Consider the following 20425-nt stretch of genomic DNA (forward strand, 5'->3'; position numbering starts at 1 on the left):
AGAAGGCCTAAACAGACATTTCTCCCAAGAAGACATACAGATGGCCAACAGGCACATGAAAAAAATGCTCAACATCACTAATTATTAAAGAAATGCAGATCAAAACTACAATGAGGTATCATCTCACTCTGGTCAGAATGGCCATCATCAAAATGTCTACAAATAATAAATGCTAGAGATGGTGTGAAGGAAAAGGAACCCTCCTACACTGTTGATGGAAATATAAATTGGTACAGCCACTATGGAGAACAATATAGAGGTTCCTTAAAACACTAAAAATAGAGCTACCAAATGCTCCTGCAATCCCACTCCTGGGCATATATCTGGAGAAAACCATAATTTGAAAAGATACATGCACCCCACTGTTCACTGCAGGACTATTTTCAATAGCCAAGACATGGAAGCAACCTAAATGTCCATTGACAGGTGAATGGATAAGATATGGTGTGTGTATGTATGTATATATATATATATATATATATATATATATATATATATATATATATATATGCATACATACACACAGAATATTACTCAGCCATAAAAAAAAGAATGAAATCATGCCATTTGTAGCAATATGAATGGACCTACAAGTTATCATACTAAGTAAAGTAAGTAAAGCAAGCCAGACAGAGTAAGCCAGAGAAAGACAAATATACTGCTTATGTGTGGAATCTTAAAAAAAAAAACAACAAATGAACTTATTTACAAAACAGAAATACAAAAAGAAAACAAACAAAGAAAAGGAAACACTGACAAAGAAAACAAACTTATGGTTACCAATGGGGAAAGAGGGAGGATAGGAGGTTGGGATTAACATATACTCACTTCTATGTATAGAAGAGATAACCAACAAGGACCTACTGTATAGCACAGAGAACTATAATCAATATTATGTAATAAGGAAAAAGAATCTGAAAAAGAATATATATTTATACATATGGATACATACTGTATACAGTATGTATAACTGTATCATTGTACTGTATACCTGAAACTAACATGACATTGTAAATCAGCTATACTTCAATAAAACTTAAAAAATAAAGTAAAACAAAACAACAAAAATAGAACATAGGTTTTGTTTAAGAATTAAATATGCCCAATTAAAAATACTCATCATAGCAGATTCTCCTCTCTCATGGTAGCCATGTGATCTAGTTCTGGTGGTAGAAGTCTTTCAGGTGGAATACCTAGAGGAGCTACTCTTTTCCTAATACAAAAAGGTAGTCTTAGCTAACATGTGCTTTGTGTTCCTACCAATCCCCTTCCTCCTGATGTAAGCACATGCCTGGACATGAAAAAGCTCACTTCCTATGAGGGAAAATGTTCATTTGTTAAAGATACATGGCAGGAAGTTAGAATAAAGCTTGGTCCTTCACAACTTCCTTGAGAAGCTACACAGAAGGACTGACTACCTCTAAATTCTTTGTTTCATAACAAAAATAAAATCCATTTACCTTTCTTTCTATTACATGCAGTCAAAACACAATCCCAATTGATAGCACTGATTCCTTGCCCAGATCACTCCTATCTTAAAATTATAAATATATATCCCCTACTATATGTTTTTAGATTTTTAGGTTAAAAAGCACTTCAAATTTCTAGCTACTTTGGTTTCATATAGTGAAGAAGCACTTGTGTTTTCCCCTGTCTTCAAGATATAAGTAATTTCCAACTAGACACCAAAAAACTAAAGTCTATAAATTATATGTCACAGTTAAGAATAAACAGGTTCCTTCTAGACAGCTTCATTGTGTTACAGGGCACAAGTTTTTCTGTTTTGTTTTGTTTTTTTAACAATTTAATGGAGAATAATTGCTTTACAACGGTGTGTTAGTTTCTGCTTTATAACAAAGTGAATCAGTTATATATATACATATGTCCCCATATCTCTTGCCTCTTGCATCTCTCTCCCTCCCACCCTCCCTACCCCACCCCTCTAGGTGGTCACAAAGCAGCAAGCTGATCTCCCTGTGCTATGCAGCTGCTTCCCACTAGCTATCTATTTTAAGTTTGGTAGTGTATATATGTCCATGCCACTCTCTCACTTTGTCCCACCTTATGCTTCCCCCTCCCTGTATCCTCAAGTCCATTCTCTACTAGGTTTGCATCTTTATTAGCGTCTTGCCCCTAGGTTCTTCATGACCATTTTTTTTTCTTTTTTCCTTTTTTTTTTTAGATTCCATATATATGTGTTAGCATACGGTATTTGTTTCTCTCTTTCTGACTTACTTCACTCTGTATGACAGTCTCTAGGTCCATCCACCTCACTACAAATAACTCAGTTTCATTCCTTTTTATGGCTGAGTAATATTCCATTGTATCTATGTGCCACTTCTTCTTTATCCTTTCATCTCTTGATGGACACTTAGGCTGTTTCCATGTTCTGGCTATTGTAAACAGAGCTGCAATGAACATTTTGGTACATGACTCTTTTTCAATTATGGTTTTCTCAGGGTATATGCCCAGTAGTGGGATTGCTGGGTCATATGGTAATTCTATTTTTAGTTTTTTAAGGAACCTCCATACTGTTCTCCATAGTGGCTGTATCAATATACATTCCCACCAATAGTGCAAGACAGTTCCCTTTTCTCCACACCCTCTCCAGCATTCATTGTTTGTAGATTTTTTGATGATAGCCATCCTGACTGGTGTGAGATGATATCTCATTATAGTTTTGATTTGCATTTCTCTAATGATTAATGATGTTGAGCATTCTTTCATGTGTCTGTTGGCAATCTGTATATCTTCTTTGGAGAAATGTCTATTTAGGTCTTCTGCCCATTTTTGGATTGGGTTGTTTGTTTTTTTGATATTGAGCTGCTTGTAAATTTTGGAGATTAATCCTTTGTCAGTTGCTTCATTTGCAAAGATTTTCTCCCATTCTGAGGGTTGTCCTTTCATTTTGTTTATGGTTTCCTTTGCTGTGCAAAAGCTTTTAAGTTTCATTAGGTCCCTTTTGTTTATTTTTGTTTTTATTTCCATTTCTCTAGGAGGTGGGTCAAAAAGGATCTTGCTGTGATTTATGTCATGGAGTGTTCTGCCTACGTTTCCCTCTAAAAGTTTGATGGTGTCTGGCCTTACATTTAGGTCTTTAATCCATTTTGAGTTTATTTTTGTGTATGGTGTTAGAGAGTGTTCTAATTTCATTCTTTTACATGTAGCTGTCCAGTTTTCCCAGCACCACTTATTGAAGAGGCTGTCATTTCTCCACTGTATATTCCTGCCTCCTTTATCAAAGATAAGGTACCCATATGTGCATGGGTTTATCTCTGGGCTTTTTATCCTGTCCCATTGATCTATATTTCTCTTTCTGTGCCAGTACCATACTGTCTTGATTACTGTAACTTTGTAGTACAGTCTGAAGTCAGGGGGCCTGATTCCTCCAGCTCTGTTTTTCTTTCTCAAGATCGCTTTGGCTATTCGGGGGTCTTTTGTGTTTCCATACAAATTGTAAAATTTTTTGTTCTAGTTCTGTGAAAAATGCCAGTGGTAGTTTCATAAGGATGGCATTGAATCTGTAGATTGCTTTGGGTAGTAGAGTCATTTTCACAATGTTGATTCTTCCAATCCAAGAACATGGTATATCTCTCCATCTGTTTGTAACGTCTTTAATTTCTTTCATCAGTGTCTTATAGTTTTCTGCATACAGGTCTTTCGTCTCCTTAGGTAGGTTTATTCCTAGGTATTTTATTCTTTTTTGTTGCAATGGTAAATGGGAGTGTTTTCTTAATTTCTCTTTCAGATATTTCATCCTTAGTGTATAGGAATGCAAGAGATTTCTGTGTATTAATTTTATATCCTGCTACTTTACCAAATTCATTGATTAGCTCTAGTAGTTTTCTGGTAGCATCTTTAGGATTCTCTATTTATAGTATCCTGTCATCTGCAAACAGTGACAGCTTTACTTCTTCTTTTCTGATTTGGAATCCTTGTATTTCTTTTTCTTCTCTGATTGCTGTGGCTAAACCTTCCAAAACTATGTTGAATAATAGTGGTGAGAGTGGGCAACCTTGTGTTGTTCCAGGTCTTAGAGGAAATGGTTTCAGTTTTTCACAATTAAGAACAATGTTGGCTGTGGGTTTGTCATATATGGCCTTTATTATGTTGAGGTAAGTTCCTTCTATGCCTATTTTCTGGAGTGTTTTTATCATAAATGGGTGTTGAATTTTGTCAAGTTTTTTTTCTGCATCTATTGAGATGATCATATGGTTTTTATTCTTCAATTTGTTAATATGCTTTATCACACTGATTGATTTGCGTACATTGAAGAATCCTTGCATTCCTGGGATAAAACCTACTTGATCATAGTGCATGATTCTTTTAACATGCTGTTGGATTCTGTTTGCTTGTATTTTGTTGAGGATTTTTGCATCTATGTTCATCAGTGATATTGGTCTGTAGTTTTCTTTCTTTGTGACATCTTTGGTTTTGGTATGAGAGTGACGGTGGCCTCGCAGAATGAGTTTCAGAGTGTTCCTCCCTCTGCTTTACTTTGGAAGAGTTTGAGAAGGATAGCTGTTAGCGCTTCTCTAAATGTTTGATAGAATTCACCTGTGAAGCCATCTGGTCGTGGGTTTTTGTTTGTTGGAAGATTTTTAATCATAGTTTCAATTTCAATGCTTGTGATTGCTCTGTTCATATTTTCTATTCCTTCCTGGTTCAGTCTCGGAAGGTTGTGCATTTCTAAGAATTTGCCCATTTCTTCCAGGTTGTCCATTTTATTGGCATATAGTTACTTGTAGTAATCTCTCATGATCCTTTGTATTTCTGCAGTGTCAGTTGTTACTTCTCCTTTTTCATTTCTAATTCTATTGATTTGAGTCTTCTCCCTTTTTTTCTTGATGACTCTGGCTAATGGTTTATCAATTTTGTTTATCTTCTCAAAGCACCAGCTTTTACTTTTATTGATCTTTGCTATCGTTTCCTTCATTTCTTTTTCATTTATTTCTGATCTGATCTTTATGATTTCTTTCCTTCTGCTAACTTTGGGGGTTTTTTGTTCTTCTTTCTCTAACTGCTTTATGTGTAAGGTTAGGTTGTTTGAGAGGTTTCTTGTTTCTTAATGGAGGATTTATTGCTATAAACTTCGCTCTTAGAACTGCTTTTGCTGCATCCCATAGGTTTTGGGTCGTCGTGTTTTCACTGTCATTTGTTTCTAGGTATTTTTTGACTTCCTCTTTCAGTTCTTCAGTGATCTCTTGGTTATTAAGTAGTGTGTTTGCTTAGCTTCCATGTGTCTGTATTTCTTACAGATATTTTCCTGTAATTGATATCTAGTCTCATAGCGTTGTGGTCAGAAAAGATACTTGATATGATTTCAATTTTCCTAAATTTACCAAGGCTTGATTTGTGACCCAAGATATGATCTATCCTGGAGAATGTTCCATGAGCACTTGAGAAGAATGTGTATTCTGTTGTTTTTGGATGGAAGGTCCTATAAATATCAATTAAGCCCATCTTGTTTAATGTATCATTTAAAGCTTGTGTTTCCTTATTTATTTTCATTTTGGATGATCTGTCCATTGGTGAAAGGGGGGTGTTAAAGTCCCCTACTATGATTGTGTTACTGTCGATTTCCCCTTTTATGGCTGTTAGTATTTGCCTTATGTATTGAGGTGCCCCTATGTTGGATGCATAAATATTTACAATTGTTATATCTTCTTCTTGGATTGATCCCTTGATCATTATGTAGTGTCCTTCTTTGTCTCTTGTAATAGTCTTTGTTTTAAAGTCTATTTTGTCTGATATGAGAATTGCTACTCCAGCTTTCTTTTGATTTCCATTTGCATGGGATATCTTTTTCCACCCCCTCACTTTCAGTCTGTATGTGTCCCTAGGTCTGAAGTGGGTCTCTTGTAGACAGCATATATATGGGTCTTGTTTTTTTATCCATTCAGCCAATCTATATCTTTTGGTTGAGCATTTAATCCATTTACATTTAAGGTAATTATCGATATGTATGTTCCAATTACCATTTTCTTAATTGTTCTGGGTTTGTTATTGTAGGTCTTTTCCTTCTCTTCTGTTTCCTGCCTAGAGAATTTCGTTTAGCATTTGTTGTAAAGCTGGTTTGGTGGTGCTGAATTCTCTTAGCTTTTGCTTGTTTGTAAAGGTTTTAATTTCTCCATCGAATCTGAATGAGATCCTTGCTGGGTAGAGTAATCTTGGTTGTAGGATTTTTCCTTCATCACTTAAAATATGTCCTGCCACTCCCTTCTGGCTTGTAGAATTTCTGCTGAAAGATCAGCTGTTAACCTTATGGGGATTCCCTTATGTTTTATTTGTTGTTTTCCCCTTACTGCTTTTAATATTTTTTCTTTGTATTTAATTTTTGATAGTTTGATTAATATGTGTCTTGGCATGTTTCTCCTTGGATTTATCCTGTATGAGACTCTCTGCACTTCCTGGACTTGATTAACTATTTTCTTTCCCATATTGGGGAAGTTTTCAACTATAATCTCTTCAAATATTTTCTCAGTCCCTTTCTTTTTCTCTTCTTCTTCTGGGAGCCCTATAATTCGAATGTTGGTGCATTTAATGTTGTCCCTGAGGTCTCTGAGACTGTCCTCAATTCTTTTCATTCTTTTTTCTTTATTCTGCTCTGCAGTAGTTATTTCCACTGTTTTATCTTCCAGGTCAATTAGCCGTTCTTCTGCCTCAGTTGTTCTGCTATTGATCCCTTCTAGAGAATTTTTAATTTGTATTGTTCATCACTGTTTCTTTGCTCTTTAGTTCTTCTAGGTCCTTGTTAAACGTTTCTTGTATTTTCTCCATTGTATTTCCAAGATTTTGGATCATCTTTACTATCATTACTCTGAATTCTTTTTCAGGTAGACTGCTTATTTCCTCTTCATTTGTTTTGTCTGGTGGGTTTTTGCCTTGCTCCTTCATCTGGTGTCTGTTTCTCTGTCTTCTCATTTTGCTTAACTTACTGTGTTTGCGGTCTCCTTTTCACAGGCTGCAGGTTCGTAGTTTGCATTGTTTTTGCTGTCTGTCGCCAGTGGCTAAGGTTGGTTCAGTGTGTTGTGTAGGCTTCCCGGTGGAGGGGACTAGTACCTGTGTTCTGGTGGATGAGGCTGGATCTTGTCTTTCTGGTGGGCAGGTCCACGTCTGGTGTTGTGTTTTGGGGTGTCTGTGGCCTTATTATGATTTTAAGCAGCCTCTGTGCTAATGGATGTGGTTGTGTTCCTAGGTGTTTGGCATAGGGTGTCCAGCACTGTAGCTTGCTGGTCATTGAGTGGAGCTGGGTCTTGGCGTTGAGATGGAGATCTCTGGGAGATTTTTGCCATTTGATATTATGTGGAGCTTGGAGGTCTCTTGTGGACCAGTAGCCTGAACTTGGCTCTCCCACCTCAGTGGCACAGCCCTGACGCCTGGCTGGTGCACCAAGAGCCTGTCCTCCACACGGCTCAGAATAAAAGGGAGAAAAAAAGGAAAGAAAGAAAGAAGAAGGTAAAATAAAATAAAGTAAAATAAAAAAAGTTATTAAAATAAAAAAATAATTATTATTTTTTTAAAAAATTTTTAATAAAAAAAACAAAAAAACAAACAAAAACACCAGACATACAGAACCCTAGGACAAATGGTAAAAGCAAAGTTTTACAGACAAAATCACACACAGAAGCATACACATACACACTCACAAAACGAGAAGAAGGGAAAAATATATATATCTCATGGCTCCCAAAGTCCACCTCCTCAATTTGGGATGATTCGTTGTCTATTCAGGTATTCAACAGATGCAGGGTACATCAAGTTGATTGTAGAGATTTAATCCACTGCTCCTGAGGCTGCTGGGCAAAATTTCCCTTTCCCTTCTTTCTTCGCACAGCTCCTGGGGTTCAGCTTTGGATTTGGACCCGCTTCTGCGTGTAGGTCGCCTGAGGGCATCTGTTCTTTGCTCAGACAGGATGGGGTTAAAGGACCAGCGGCTTCAGGGGCTCTGGCTCACTCAGGCCGGGGAGAGGGAGGGGTACGGAGTGCGGGGCGAGCTTGTGGCGGCAGAGGCCGGCGTGACATTGCACCAACCTGAGGCGTGCTGTGCGTTCTCCAGGGGAAGTTGTCCCTGGATCACGGGACCCTGGCAGTGGCAGGCTGCACAGGCTTTTGGGAGGGATGGTTTGGATAGTGACCTGTACTTGCACACAGGCTTCTTGGTGGCTGCAGCAGCAGCCTTAGCGTCTCATGCCCGTCTCTGGGGTCCTCGCTGATATCCGCAGCTCATGCCCGTCTCTGGAGCTCCTTTAAGCGGCACTCTTAATCCCCTCTCCCGCGCACCAGGAAACAACGAGGCAAGAAAATGTCTCTTTTCTCTTCAGCAGCTCCAGACTTTTTCCCGGACTCCCTCCCGGCTAGCTGTGGTGCACTAGCTGGTCAGCACCGATCCTCTGTGCGGGAATCTCTCCGCTTTGCCCTCCACACCTTTGCTGCTGCGTTCTCCTCCATGGCTCCGAAGCTTCCCCTCTCCGCCACCTGTAGTCTCTGTCCGTGAAGGGCCATCCTAGTGTGTGGAAACCTTTCCACCTTCACAGCTCCCGCCCACTGGTGTGGGTCCTGTCCCTTTTCTTTTGTCTCTGTTTTTCTTTTTTCTTTTGCCCTACCCAGGTACATGGGGAGTTTCTTGCCTTTTGGGAGGTCTGAGGTCTTCTCCCAGCATTCAGTAGGTGTTCTGTAGGAGTTGTTCCACATGTAGATGTATTTCTGATGTATTTGTGGGGAGGAAGGTGATCTCCACATCTTACTCTTACTCTTCTTGAAGCTCCTCCTCTGGGCACAAGTTTTAATCACATTAATTTGTTCGTTTAGAATGAACATAGATTTCTTAAATTTCTACATCCATGCCCTTCTGATAAAAGAATAATACTTACTGAAAAAATTGTGTGAAATATTATGAGGTTCATTATAATTTTTCAGTTTTCATAATGTTCTTATACTCAGTAAGTGCAACTAAATGTTTTGAAAATGTATTTCAAACACTACTAAATAAATAAATAACCCCACAGGTTGTCATTTATTCCTTTCTCAAGTGTTCATTTATACTGCTATAAATTAAATAAAATCTTTCAATAATCAACGAATAACCAAAAGAACATTGCTTCTAGCAAAAATAATGAATAAAAATTTATACGTAAACTGAAAAACTTTTATTCAAATAGATTTCTTTAAATCTCTACAACTCACAAAAATTCTGCTGGAATTTGGTGTACCTATATCTCTTTCAGGCTTACTCCGGTTGCGATGCTTTCTATTAATGCTTTCTCCACAACATTTTTCTTCAATTATTCCCTTTTTCTTTTGACATTTTCAACCTCTTTTTTAAAAATTAAAACTAATTTCCCTCAGCTTAAAAATACATTATAGTATCATCTCACTTTTTTTTTAAGGCTTTCCATTAATCTTATTGTCTACAGTTAAGGCATTATGCTTCCTTTGTCCAAAATTTTCTCCGAAAAGTTTCTATACTTGGCAATCACGTATTAACCATTACAATTTCATATACACCCCTACAAGTTAGTGAAATTCCAAAGATGTAATAACCTCTTCACTGTCAAAAAGCCTTTCAAAATGTTTTGTATCAGTGCTAACTTTTATTGGCTCTTTAAAAACATTATTCATTTTTAAATCATTCTTTTCTCTTAAGTGGTAATAAGCCATATCTCTGTTTTTCCTTCTATGTCATTGGATCAATCTCTGTTTTCCTCATTGTTTCTACTGCTTTCTATGCACAAAATGAGACTGCGCTCTAAGGCTCTGTCCTTAGCTCTTAGACTTTATTGATCCTACATTTTCCTGTGACAGCTTGGCTTCAACTATGAGCTCGAGCAAATGACTACTGGATTTACATCTTAGACCTAGAACACTATTTCTGAATTTTAGTTCTTCATTTCCAATGCCTGGCTGATATCTCACTATCAATATCCTGCCTCAAATAAACATGACCAAACTTAACTTTCTACCAAAACTCTTCAAATGCCACCATTTCTGTTAACTAGGTTATTTATTTCTCTGATTACTGATTCCCAAAGTTCAAAATACCAGAGGAGTCTTTCTTCACTTATTCTTCCCCTATTGCATTCAATCAATTTTTTAAAAAATCTTGCCAAATCTTTGCACTGGTCCTTTGCGATGTAATGTTGATTGTAGGACTAAGACCAAGACAGACGTGAAATCTCAGCTTCATGACTGTCTAGATGTCTTATATTAGATAAGTTCCTAAACCTCACTATATTTCATTTTCTTCCATAAAATAAGAGTAATACCTTTCCAAATCAAAGGATATGATAAATAGATAAAACACTTTTCAGAAAGTCCTTCCCCATCCACCCTAACTAAAGTATTTGCCTAAATCTCTACCCCTTTCATCCTATGTTACCATTTTATTTTATTTTATTTTATTTAGAAATTAACACTATCTGACATTCTATGGTTGACTGATTGACTGATTGACTGTTTTTTGCTTACAAGTTTATTCCTTATGTCTTTCCACTGGAGTTCATGAGAGCAGGACCTTTGTCAGTATTATTTACCACAGAATCCAAAATAATCTCTCTCACATATTAGGCGCTCAATACATATTTGGCAAAGGAATGAAGGAATAAAATACATGAAGTGCCTGCCACAATGGCTTTTAGAGTGTCTTTCCTCTACTTTATGCTATCTTCTTTCTTCTTTGCCACTGCTATCTTCCTGTATCAACCCTAATTACATCATTTCTGGCCTACAATAATTGGTGTCTCTGCCCTCATCTGTCTCCTAATCCCCATTAATCTGTTAGTAAAATACTGGATTAATCTCCTTTAAAAAAAACTTTTTATTTATAAAAACTAGTTATTCATAGACACCAACTATGACAGAATGTCTTTTAATTTCCTACTCAAACTACTTCAGTAGATCTTCATAACATTTATTAAGAAGTCTAAACTCCTTAGTATATCATCCAAGATTCTTTTCAGTACTCCCCCTGCCTCTAAATTCCAACTAATTCCTTATACAAACCTCAGTCATTTTGATTGTCCTTAAAAGGGTCATGTCTGTTCCTACCTTTGATTACACCATACCACACAACTAGAATACCTAAATGAAATTCTTCCTTTAGAGCCCTGGTTAAGATACCAGACTTAAATATTGCCTTGTTTTATATTTCCCCACGTTTTTTAAACTATTATTATAAAATCATTAATATACTCATAATTTTTAAAGAATCATATGCAGCTATAAAAAGTCTTTCAACCTTCTAATCTCTAGGCTTCCCTTGTGTAATCACTGTTTATTTTTTATATATCCTTTCAGATGTGATTACTATTCAAATGTCTTTAGATTTTTCATCAATATTCAATGTGTATATATGTATATATGCAGAATTATATATACTTACAACACATTACACTGTTCTGAAACATACATCTTTACTTTCTATATCATGTACCTGACTTGTCTAACACCTGCAGAATTAACCACTTATTTTGAACACTGACATGACTTATTTGCTCTAATATTCATATGACATGAAGCATGTTTTCTGCTATTTTTGTCTATCCATTTAAGTATTTTGTAACCTACAACTAGATATCAAGTTTCCCAAGTACTTCTTTCAACATTTTAAAAGTCAACATACAATGGTGATTTGAACATGTAATGTCACCATATTAACTATTTAGAAATTGAATATTTTATCCTCTTCCATTAAAAACCCAGATAATAATCAAATGCCTGGAATTAAACATTGAAACAAATAAACTATTTCCTAATGGAATCATTCAAATATGGAAAAAAAAATCCACTTTCAATCAAAAAAACAAATATTCTGAGTCAACCAAAAACTTCTAGAACTAAGAAATGAGAATAGCAAAGTGGCAGAATATCAGATTAAATAAAATTTTAATTGTATTTCTATATGCTAATAAAAAACAATACAAAATGAAATTAATAAATGATTCCATTCACAATATCACAAAAATAAATAAACTGCATAGAAATAAATTTTCAAAAATTAAGTGAAAGACTTGTACACTGAAAACAACAAAACTGAGAGAATTAAAGAGTACTTAAATAAAATGACAGTTCATGTTCAAGGACAAGACTACTATTATAAAGATGGTAATTCTCCACAAATTGATCTATAAATTAAATGGAATCCTTATCACTATCCCAGCAGGAATCATTGTAGAAACTGACAAGCTGATCCTAAAATTCATTTGTAAATGCAAGGAACCCTGAATAGCCAGAGCAATATTGAAAAAGAAGAGCAAAGTTGGAGAACTCACACTTCCCTATTTTGAAACTTAACTACAAAGCTATAGTAATCAAGACTGTGTAGTACTGCTGTAAGGACAGCTATATAGACCACTGGAATATAATTGAGAGTCTAGAAATAAATGCTTACATTTATGGCCAACTGATTTTTAACAAAAAATATCAAGGCAATTCACTGGGGGAATGGGACTGGTATAATTGAATATCCACATGCAAAAAATAAACTTAGACTCTTACTTCACACCATGTAAAAATATTCATTCAAGATAAAACATAGATCTAAATTTCAGAGATATAATTATTAAAATTTTAGAATAAAACATAAAAGAAAAAATTTTTGGCCTTGAATTAGGCAGAGTTCTTAGATATAACACCAAAAGCATGATCCATAAACAAAAAATTCTAAATTGGACTTCATAAAACTCAAAACTTTTTGCTTCAAAAAGACCATTAAGAAAATGAAAAGACAAGCTACAGGCTAGGAGAAAATATTTGCAATTCTTCTATCTGATAGAGGACTTATACCCAGATATCTACTGTTATAAATCAATAATGAGACAAACACCCACTTTAAAAATGGGCAAAAAATTTGTATAGACATTGGACCAAAGAAGATATATGCATAGTTAATAAGCAGATGAAAAGATGCTTATCATCATCATCATTACTTTTTAGAGATATAAAAATTAAAACCATTGTGAAATACCCTTCACACCTATTAGAATGTCTATAGTGCAAAAGATAGAAAATACTAAGTGTTTGAAAGGACATACAGAAAATGGAACCTTCATGCATCAGCGGTTTCCACTTTTTAGAAAACAATTCAGTTTCTTAAAAAGTTAAACATAAACTTACCATACATCTCAGCAAATGCACTCCTAAGTATCTACCCAAAGAAAATGAAAATATATGTCTACACAAAGACATGTAAGTAGGTGTTTACAGCAGCATTTTCATAATAACAAAAACTAGAAATAATCCAAATGTCCATTGGTGAATGAACAAAGAAAATGTAATATATTCACATAATGGAATAATACCCAGCAATCAAAAGGAACAAACTACTGATACATGCTACAACATGAATAAGGCTCAAACACATCACCCTAGGTGAAAGAAGGCAGGTGAAAAAGACTACATATTCTATGATTCCATTTTTATAAAATGTTTAGAAAAACAAATTAATAGAGACAGAAAACAGATCAATGGTTACCTAGGACCAAGTTGGGAGTGGGGATTAACTGCAGATGGGAAAGAAGGAAACTGGTGGAGTGGTGGAAATTTCTAACACTGGATTGTGAAGACAGTTATACAGCACTGTTAATTTACCAAAATTATGGAATCATACATGTAAGATGGGTGAAGTTTACAGTAAGTAAGCTATATCTCCTTAAAGCTATTGAAACATAATGGAGACCCAAAAAAGTCAAATATTTGTTTCTCTACAATTTGATAATCCTATGTTCAATAATTTTTAGCAGTAGGTATATAGGATTTTATAAATTTTTAGTTATAAGACATTACTAATATATTCATTAGTTTACTATATTTTATGTAAATGATACAAAATACTGGTTTATATAATTTAGGTGAAGAATTTAGAAGCTAAAATTTTACTTCTATACATTTATTTAAAATGAAACCCTCATGAAGCTAATTACCTTTTTCAAAGCAGGGCAGAAATTAAAGAAAAGTCGGTGGTTATATGTTTTGAATCTTTCAGGAAGATTCCAGTTCTGAATTATTTCTTCATCAGAAATCACATGATGATCCAGTGCTTTGAGAGACCATATACTGTTGACAAGAACATGTCTATATCCTTTTATAAGGCTTACGGGACAATCAAACATAGTGAGGGCAATGAGGCTTGGACAAGCAGATAACATACATACATTCTTTAACTTTACAAACCCATTGTCATGTAGATAGAGAAGTCTTAGGTTCTTCAATCCACTCCAAAATCTGGTATCTGGTAGACTCTTTATCTGAAATATCATTAATAATAATATGTTAAATACAAATATAAATTTTCCATGAATTACATTGAAAAAGGAAAAATATTAAACATCTTCTATAATTCAATGTTTTCCCAAATAGCAAATTTCTCATTAGTAAGCAAAAGCAGAATTTCTAATTACCCAAATGATGACTGGGGTAAACCAAAATACACTAGGTGTCTGTAATTAATAGTGTAATTAAATAAACAAACATATATACTCCATTCAATAAAAGTCCCTTTGTAATAAGCAGACTCTTTAAACTTTTATAAAATACTTCCCTTACATGAAAAACTTAAGGGGTCAAATCAATCAATGTGATAGTGATACTCCACATTAACAAAATGAAGGATAAATATCATACAATCATCACAACAGATATAGAAAAAGTATTTGACAAAATTCAACATCCATTTATGATTAAAACTCAACAAGCTGGGTATAGAGGGAATGTACCTCAACATAATAAAGCCCATATCTGACAAGCTCACAGCTAACACCAGTCTCAGTGGTGAAAAGATAAAATATTTTCCTCTAAGAGCAAGAATAAGACAAGGATGCCCACTCTCACTACTTTTATTCAGCATAGCACTGGAAGCCAGAAGTCCTAGACAGAGCAATTAGGCAAGAAGAAGGAACAAAAGGCAACCAAATTGGAAATGAAAAAGTAAAACTGTAACTTTTTACAGATTACATGATATTATACAGGCATACCTCAGAGATTTTGTGTGTTGAGCTCCAGGCCATTGCAATAAAGCAAATATTGCAATAAAGCAAGTCACAAAAATTTTTTGGTTTCCCAGTGCATATTAAAGTTGTTTACACTATACGGTAATCTATTAAGTGTGCAATAGCATTATGTCTAAAAAACCAATGTACATACCTTAAGTAAAAAATACTTTATTGCTAAAAAATGCTAACCTTCAATTTGTAAAAAATGCAGTATCTGTGAAGTGCAATAACGTGATGCCCAATAAAATGCAGTATGCCTGTATATGGAAAACCCTAAATACTCCATAAAAAACTGTTAGAACTAATAAATAAAATCAGTAACATTTCAGAATACAAAATCAATACACAAAATTATGTTGACTTTCTACACATTAAGTATTAACTATCAGAAAGAGAAATTAATAAAACAATCCCACTCACAACTTCATCAAAAAGAATAAAATGCCTAGGAATATATTTAACCAAGGATGTGAAAGATATGTACACTGAAAACTATAAGACATACTGAAAAGAAATTGAAGAAGACATAAATAAATTGAAAGATACTCTGTGCTTGTGAATTGCAAGAACTAATATTGTTAAAACGTTCATACTACCCAAAGCAATCTACAGATTCAACACAAGCCATACCAAAATTTCAGTGGCATTTTTCACATAAATAGAACAAATAATCCTAACATTTGTATGAAACTACAAAAAACCTCAAATAGGCAAAACGATCTTGAGAAAGAACAAAGCTGGAGCCCTCACACTTCCTGAATTCAAGAATATTACAAAGCTACAGTAAAAAAAAAAAAAAACAGTATGGTACTGGCATTTAAAAACAAACAAACAAACACATAGGTCAATGGAACAGAAAGATAGCCCAGAAATAAACCCACACATATATGTTGAATTGATTTACAAAAAGGAGCCAAGAATATACAATGGGAAAAGAAGAGTCTCGTCAATAAATTGTGTTGGGAAAACTGGACAGGCACTTGTGAAAGAATGAAACTTGACCACTATCTTATGCTATACACAAAAATTAACTCGAAATGGATTAAAGACTTGAACACAAAATCTGAAACCATAAAACTCCTAGAAGAAAACATTGGTGGTAAGCTCCTTGACATGGGTCTTGGCAATATATTTTTTTGATTTGACACCAAAAGCAAAGGCTAAAAAAACCAAAACTGAGCAAGTGAGATTATGTCAAACTAAAAAGCTTCTGCACAGTAAAGGAAACCATCAATGAAATGAAAAGGCAACTGGGACTTCCCTGGTGGTCCAGTGTTAAAGAATCTGCCTTACAATGCAGGGGACGCAGGTTCGATCCCTGGCCAGGGATCTAAGATCCCACATGCCACGGGGCAACTATACCTGCGTGCCACAACTACTGAGCTTGCACACCTCAACTAGAGAGCTTGCGTGCCACAAACTACAGAGCCCACGTGCTCTGGAGCCCAGGTACCACAACGAAAGATCCCACATGCTCAACAAAGATCTCGTGTGCTGCAACCAAAGATCCGACGCAGCCAAAAATAAATAAAAATAAATAAATAAGTAATAAATAAATCTTACCAAAAAAAAGAAAAGAAAAGGCAACCTACTGAATGGGGGAAAATATTTGCAAATCATATCTGAGAAGGGGCTAATATCCAAAATACATAAAGAATTCATACAACAATAGCAAAAACCCAAACGATCCAACTAAAAAAATGGGAAGAGGATCTAAGTTAATGTTTTTCCAAAGAAGACATCCAATGGCCAACAGGTACATGAAAAGATACTCAACATCACCAATCATCAGGGAAATGCATATTAAAACCACAAATTCAATCACTTCACACCTATTAAAATGGTTATTATCAAAAAGACAAGAAATAACAAGTTGGCAAGGATGAGGAGAAAAGGGAACCATGTGCAGTGTTTGTGCAATTGTAAATTGGTGCAGCCACTATGAAAACAGCAAGGAGGTTCCTCAAAAAATTCAAAATAAAGCTTCCATATGAGCCAGCAATTCTACCTCCAGGAATTTATTTCAAGGAAATGAAAACACTAGCTCAAAAAGACACATACATCCCCACGTTCACTGCAGCTTTATAATAGCCAAGACGTGAAAGCAACCTAAGTGTCTATCTATAGATGAATAAGTAAAGAAAATGTTGTGTGTATACACAGTGGAGTATTACTGACTCAAAAAAGAATGAAATCATGCCATTTGCAACAAAATGGTGGATGTTGAGAGCATTACACAAAATGAAATAAGTCAGACAGAAAAAGACAAGTACCATATGATCTAACTCATGTGGAATTTAAAAAAGCAAAAAACAAACAAAAAGCAAACTCTTAGATACAGAGAACTCATTGGTGATTCAGAGACAGAGGGGGTGGGTGAAATGGTGAAGTTGCTGAAAAGATACAAATTTTCAGTTATAAAATAAATGAGTCCTAGGGATATAATATACAGCAGGGTGAGTACAGTTAATAATACTGGATTATATATTTGAAAGTTGCTAAGAGAGCAGATATTAAAAGTTCTCATCACAAGGGAAAAATTGTAACTCTTTGGTGATGGATGTTAACTTGACTTATTGTGATCATTGTGCAATATACACAAATATTGAACCATTATGTTTTATACCTGAAATTAATGTAATACTATATGTCAATTATAGGTCATTAAAAAATTAAGAAGTCAAGAAGTAGTCTTAAGACTATGGATTTAAGAAATAAACCAAATCACACACTGTTGGTCTAGATAATTTAAATTAAAAATGTTTGCTTATACTTAAAATTTTTGTGTTTATATATATTTTTTATTTAATTTTGAATTGTTTATATTTCACATATAAGACTACCTGGGAGAAATACTATACATAGATAACATAAGTGCTTATTAAATATCAACTTCATTTATATGCAGATAACTGAAATGGCTGTTGCTTACCTGATTTCCATGGAGATCAAGTTTGACTAATTTTATACAACTCTGAAGTGGATGAATATCTGTAATAAAATTGTTTGAGAAGATGCACACTCTAAGAGAGATACAAGATTGAAAACGTTCCATAGATTTTAAATGCAGGCCACTGAACTTCACAAAAACAAAATCTTTTTGATCTTCTATTATATTTTCATTATAGTGACTCCATTCTCTATGATTGGTTAGCTCTTCTGTGATTGTTCCATGAAACATCTAGGAAAAATGGGAAATTTTGAACTTTTTTTCAACTTTCAAAAATAAATCTATATGAAAAAAATACTTTCTAATAGACAGCGAGAATAAAATGGGTAGAAAAGTTAAAATTTTTAAGAATATAATTTCCATAAAACCTTCTATTCCAAAGCATTTTAAATATATAACATGTATATAATTACAACTCAAAAATGTATCATTTCTCTCACCAATGAAATAATCAGTAAGAGGAAGAAATACTTTCTTTTTCCTGAAATACTTAAAGAACATGAAATTCAGTGAAATAGCTGGGATTAAAACATCACCTCGGGCTTCCCTGGTGGCGCGGTGGTTGAGAATCTGCCTGCTAATGCAGGGGACGCGGGTTCGAGCCCTGGTCTGGGAGGATCCCACATGCCGCGGAGCAGCTGGGCCCGTGAGCCACAGCTACTGAGCCTGCGCGTCTGGAGCCTGTGCCCCGCAACGGGAGGGGCCGCAATAGTGAAAGGCCCGCGCACCGCGATGAAGAGCGGTCCCCACACCGCGATGAAGAGTGGCCCCCACTTGCCGCGGCTGGAGAAAGCCCTCGCACGAACCGAAGACCCAACACAGCCAAAAATAAATAAATAAATAAATAAAGTAGCTATAAAATTAAAAAAAAAAAAAAAAAAAAAAAAAAAACATCACCTCTAGGCAATACAACTAAAACAAACAGAAAACTATACCCCTCAGACTTCCCTGGTGGTGCAGTGGTTAAGAATCTGCCTGCCAATGCAGCGGACACAGGTTCGAACCCTGGTCTGGGAGGATCCCACATGCCACGGACAACTAGGCCCATGTGCCACAACTACTGAGCCTGCGTACTGCAACTACAGAAGCCCATGCTCCGCAACAAGAGAAGCCACCGCAATGAGAAGACCGTGCACCACACGGAGTAACCCCTGCTTGCCGCAACTAGAGAAAGCCCACGCACAGCAACAAAGACCCAACATAGCCAAAAATAAATAAATAACTAAATTTATTTTTAAAAAAAGAGAAAACTATACCCTAACATGCCTTGTATAATAAGTTTGGTGAAAAGATATTGTTAAATAAAGAAGAGCATTGAATGATGAATCCCCAAGTTAGGAAAGTGATAATCTTTGTTGGAAAGGCTGATAAATGCAGCTAAATGAAATTAAGGGGCAATACAGGGCTACAAGGATGATTCAACAATGTAAATCAATCATTGTGATAAACCTCATGAATGGGATGAAGGATAAAAATCATATGATCATATCAATAGATGCAGAAAAATCATTTGAAAAAAATTTAACATCTTTAAATAATAAAAACTCTAAACTAAGTGGGTACAGAAGCACTGCAATTCAGCATAACAGAGGTCATAAATTATAAGCCTGCAGCTAACATCATACTCAGTGATGAAAGTTTGAAAGCTTTCCTCTAAAATCAGGGAAAAGAAAGTGCCCACTCTCACCATTCCTATTCTACACAATACTGGATATCCTAGCTAGAGTAATCAGGCAAGAAAAAGAAATAAAATCAGAAAGGAAGAAGTAAAATTGTCTTTGTTTGCAGATGACTTGATGTTATATACAGAAAATCCTAAAGACTCCATCAAAAAACTGTTAGAACTAACTTAAAAATTCAATAAAGTTGAAGGGCACAAAATCAACATGCAAAACTCAATTGCATTTTATATTTGTTAACAATGAACTATGTGAAAAAAATAAAGAAGACAATCCCATTATAATAGCATCAAAAATAATCAAATGCTTAGGAATGCATTTAATCAAGGAGGTGAAAGATCTGTACACTGAAAACTGTAAGATATTAATGAAAGGAATTGAAGAAAACAAAAATGATTGGAAAGCTATCTTGTGTTCATGGATAGGAATAGCTAATATTCTTAAAATGTCCATACTACTACCCAAGTCATCTATAGATTCAGTGCAATCCCTATCAAAATTTCAATGACATTTTTCACAGAAATAGGAAAAGCAATTCTAAAATTCATATGGGACCACAAAAAAAAAATAGGAAAAACAATCTTGTGAAAGAACAAAACTGGAGGCCTCATACCTTCTGAATTCAAAACAACATATTACAAAGCTACAGTAATCAAAATAGTATGGTACTAGCATAAAAACTGGCCCATAGATCAAGGTAAAGGAATTGAGAGCCCAGAAATAAACCCATAAATATGCAACAACAATATTTGACAAAAGAACCAAGAATACTCAATAATGAAAGGACAGTATCTTCAATAAATGGTGTT

General features: G+C 35.0%; 1 protein-coding gene across 2 annotated transcripts in view; it reads right to left on the reverse strand.

The window, feature by feature from the left end:
• LRRIQ3 (leucine rich repeats and IQ motif containing 3) overlaps positions 1-18168 on the reverse strand; it is a 198743-nt gene extending 180575 nt beyond the window's left edge. For both annotated transcript variants that reach the window (XM_007182950.2, XM_028166711.1), the window contains exons 1-2: positions 17920-18168; positions 13920-14243 (exon numbers count right to left, since the gene is read on the reverse strand). In XM_007182950.2, the coding sequence (XP_007183012.2) occupies positions 13920-14243; positions 17920-18168 (573 nt within the window). The remainder of the gene's footprint in view (positions 1-13919; positions 14244-17919) is intronic.
• Between the last annotated feature and the right edge of the window lie 2257 nt (positions 18169-20425).

Source organism: Balaenoptera acutorostrata, chromosome 1 (assembly GCF_949987535.1).
Source record: "Balaenoptera acutorostrata chromosome 1, mBalAcu1.1, whole genome shotgun sequence".
Lineage (NCBI taxonomy): Eukaryota > Metazoa > Chordata > Mammalia > Artiodactyla > Balaenopteridae > Balaenoptera > Balaenoptera acutorostrata.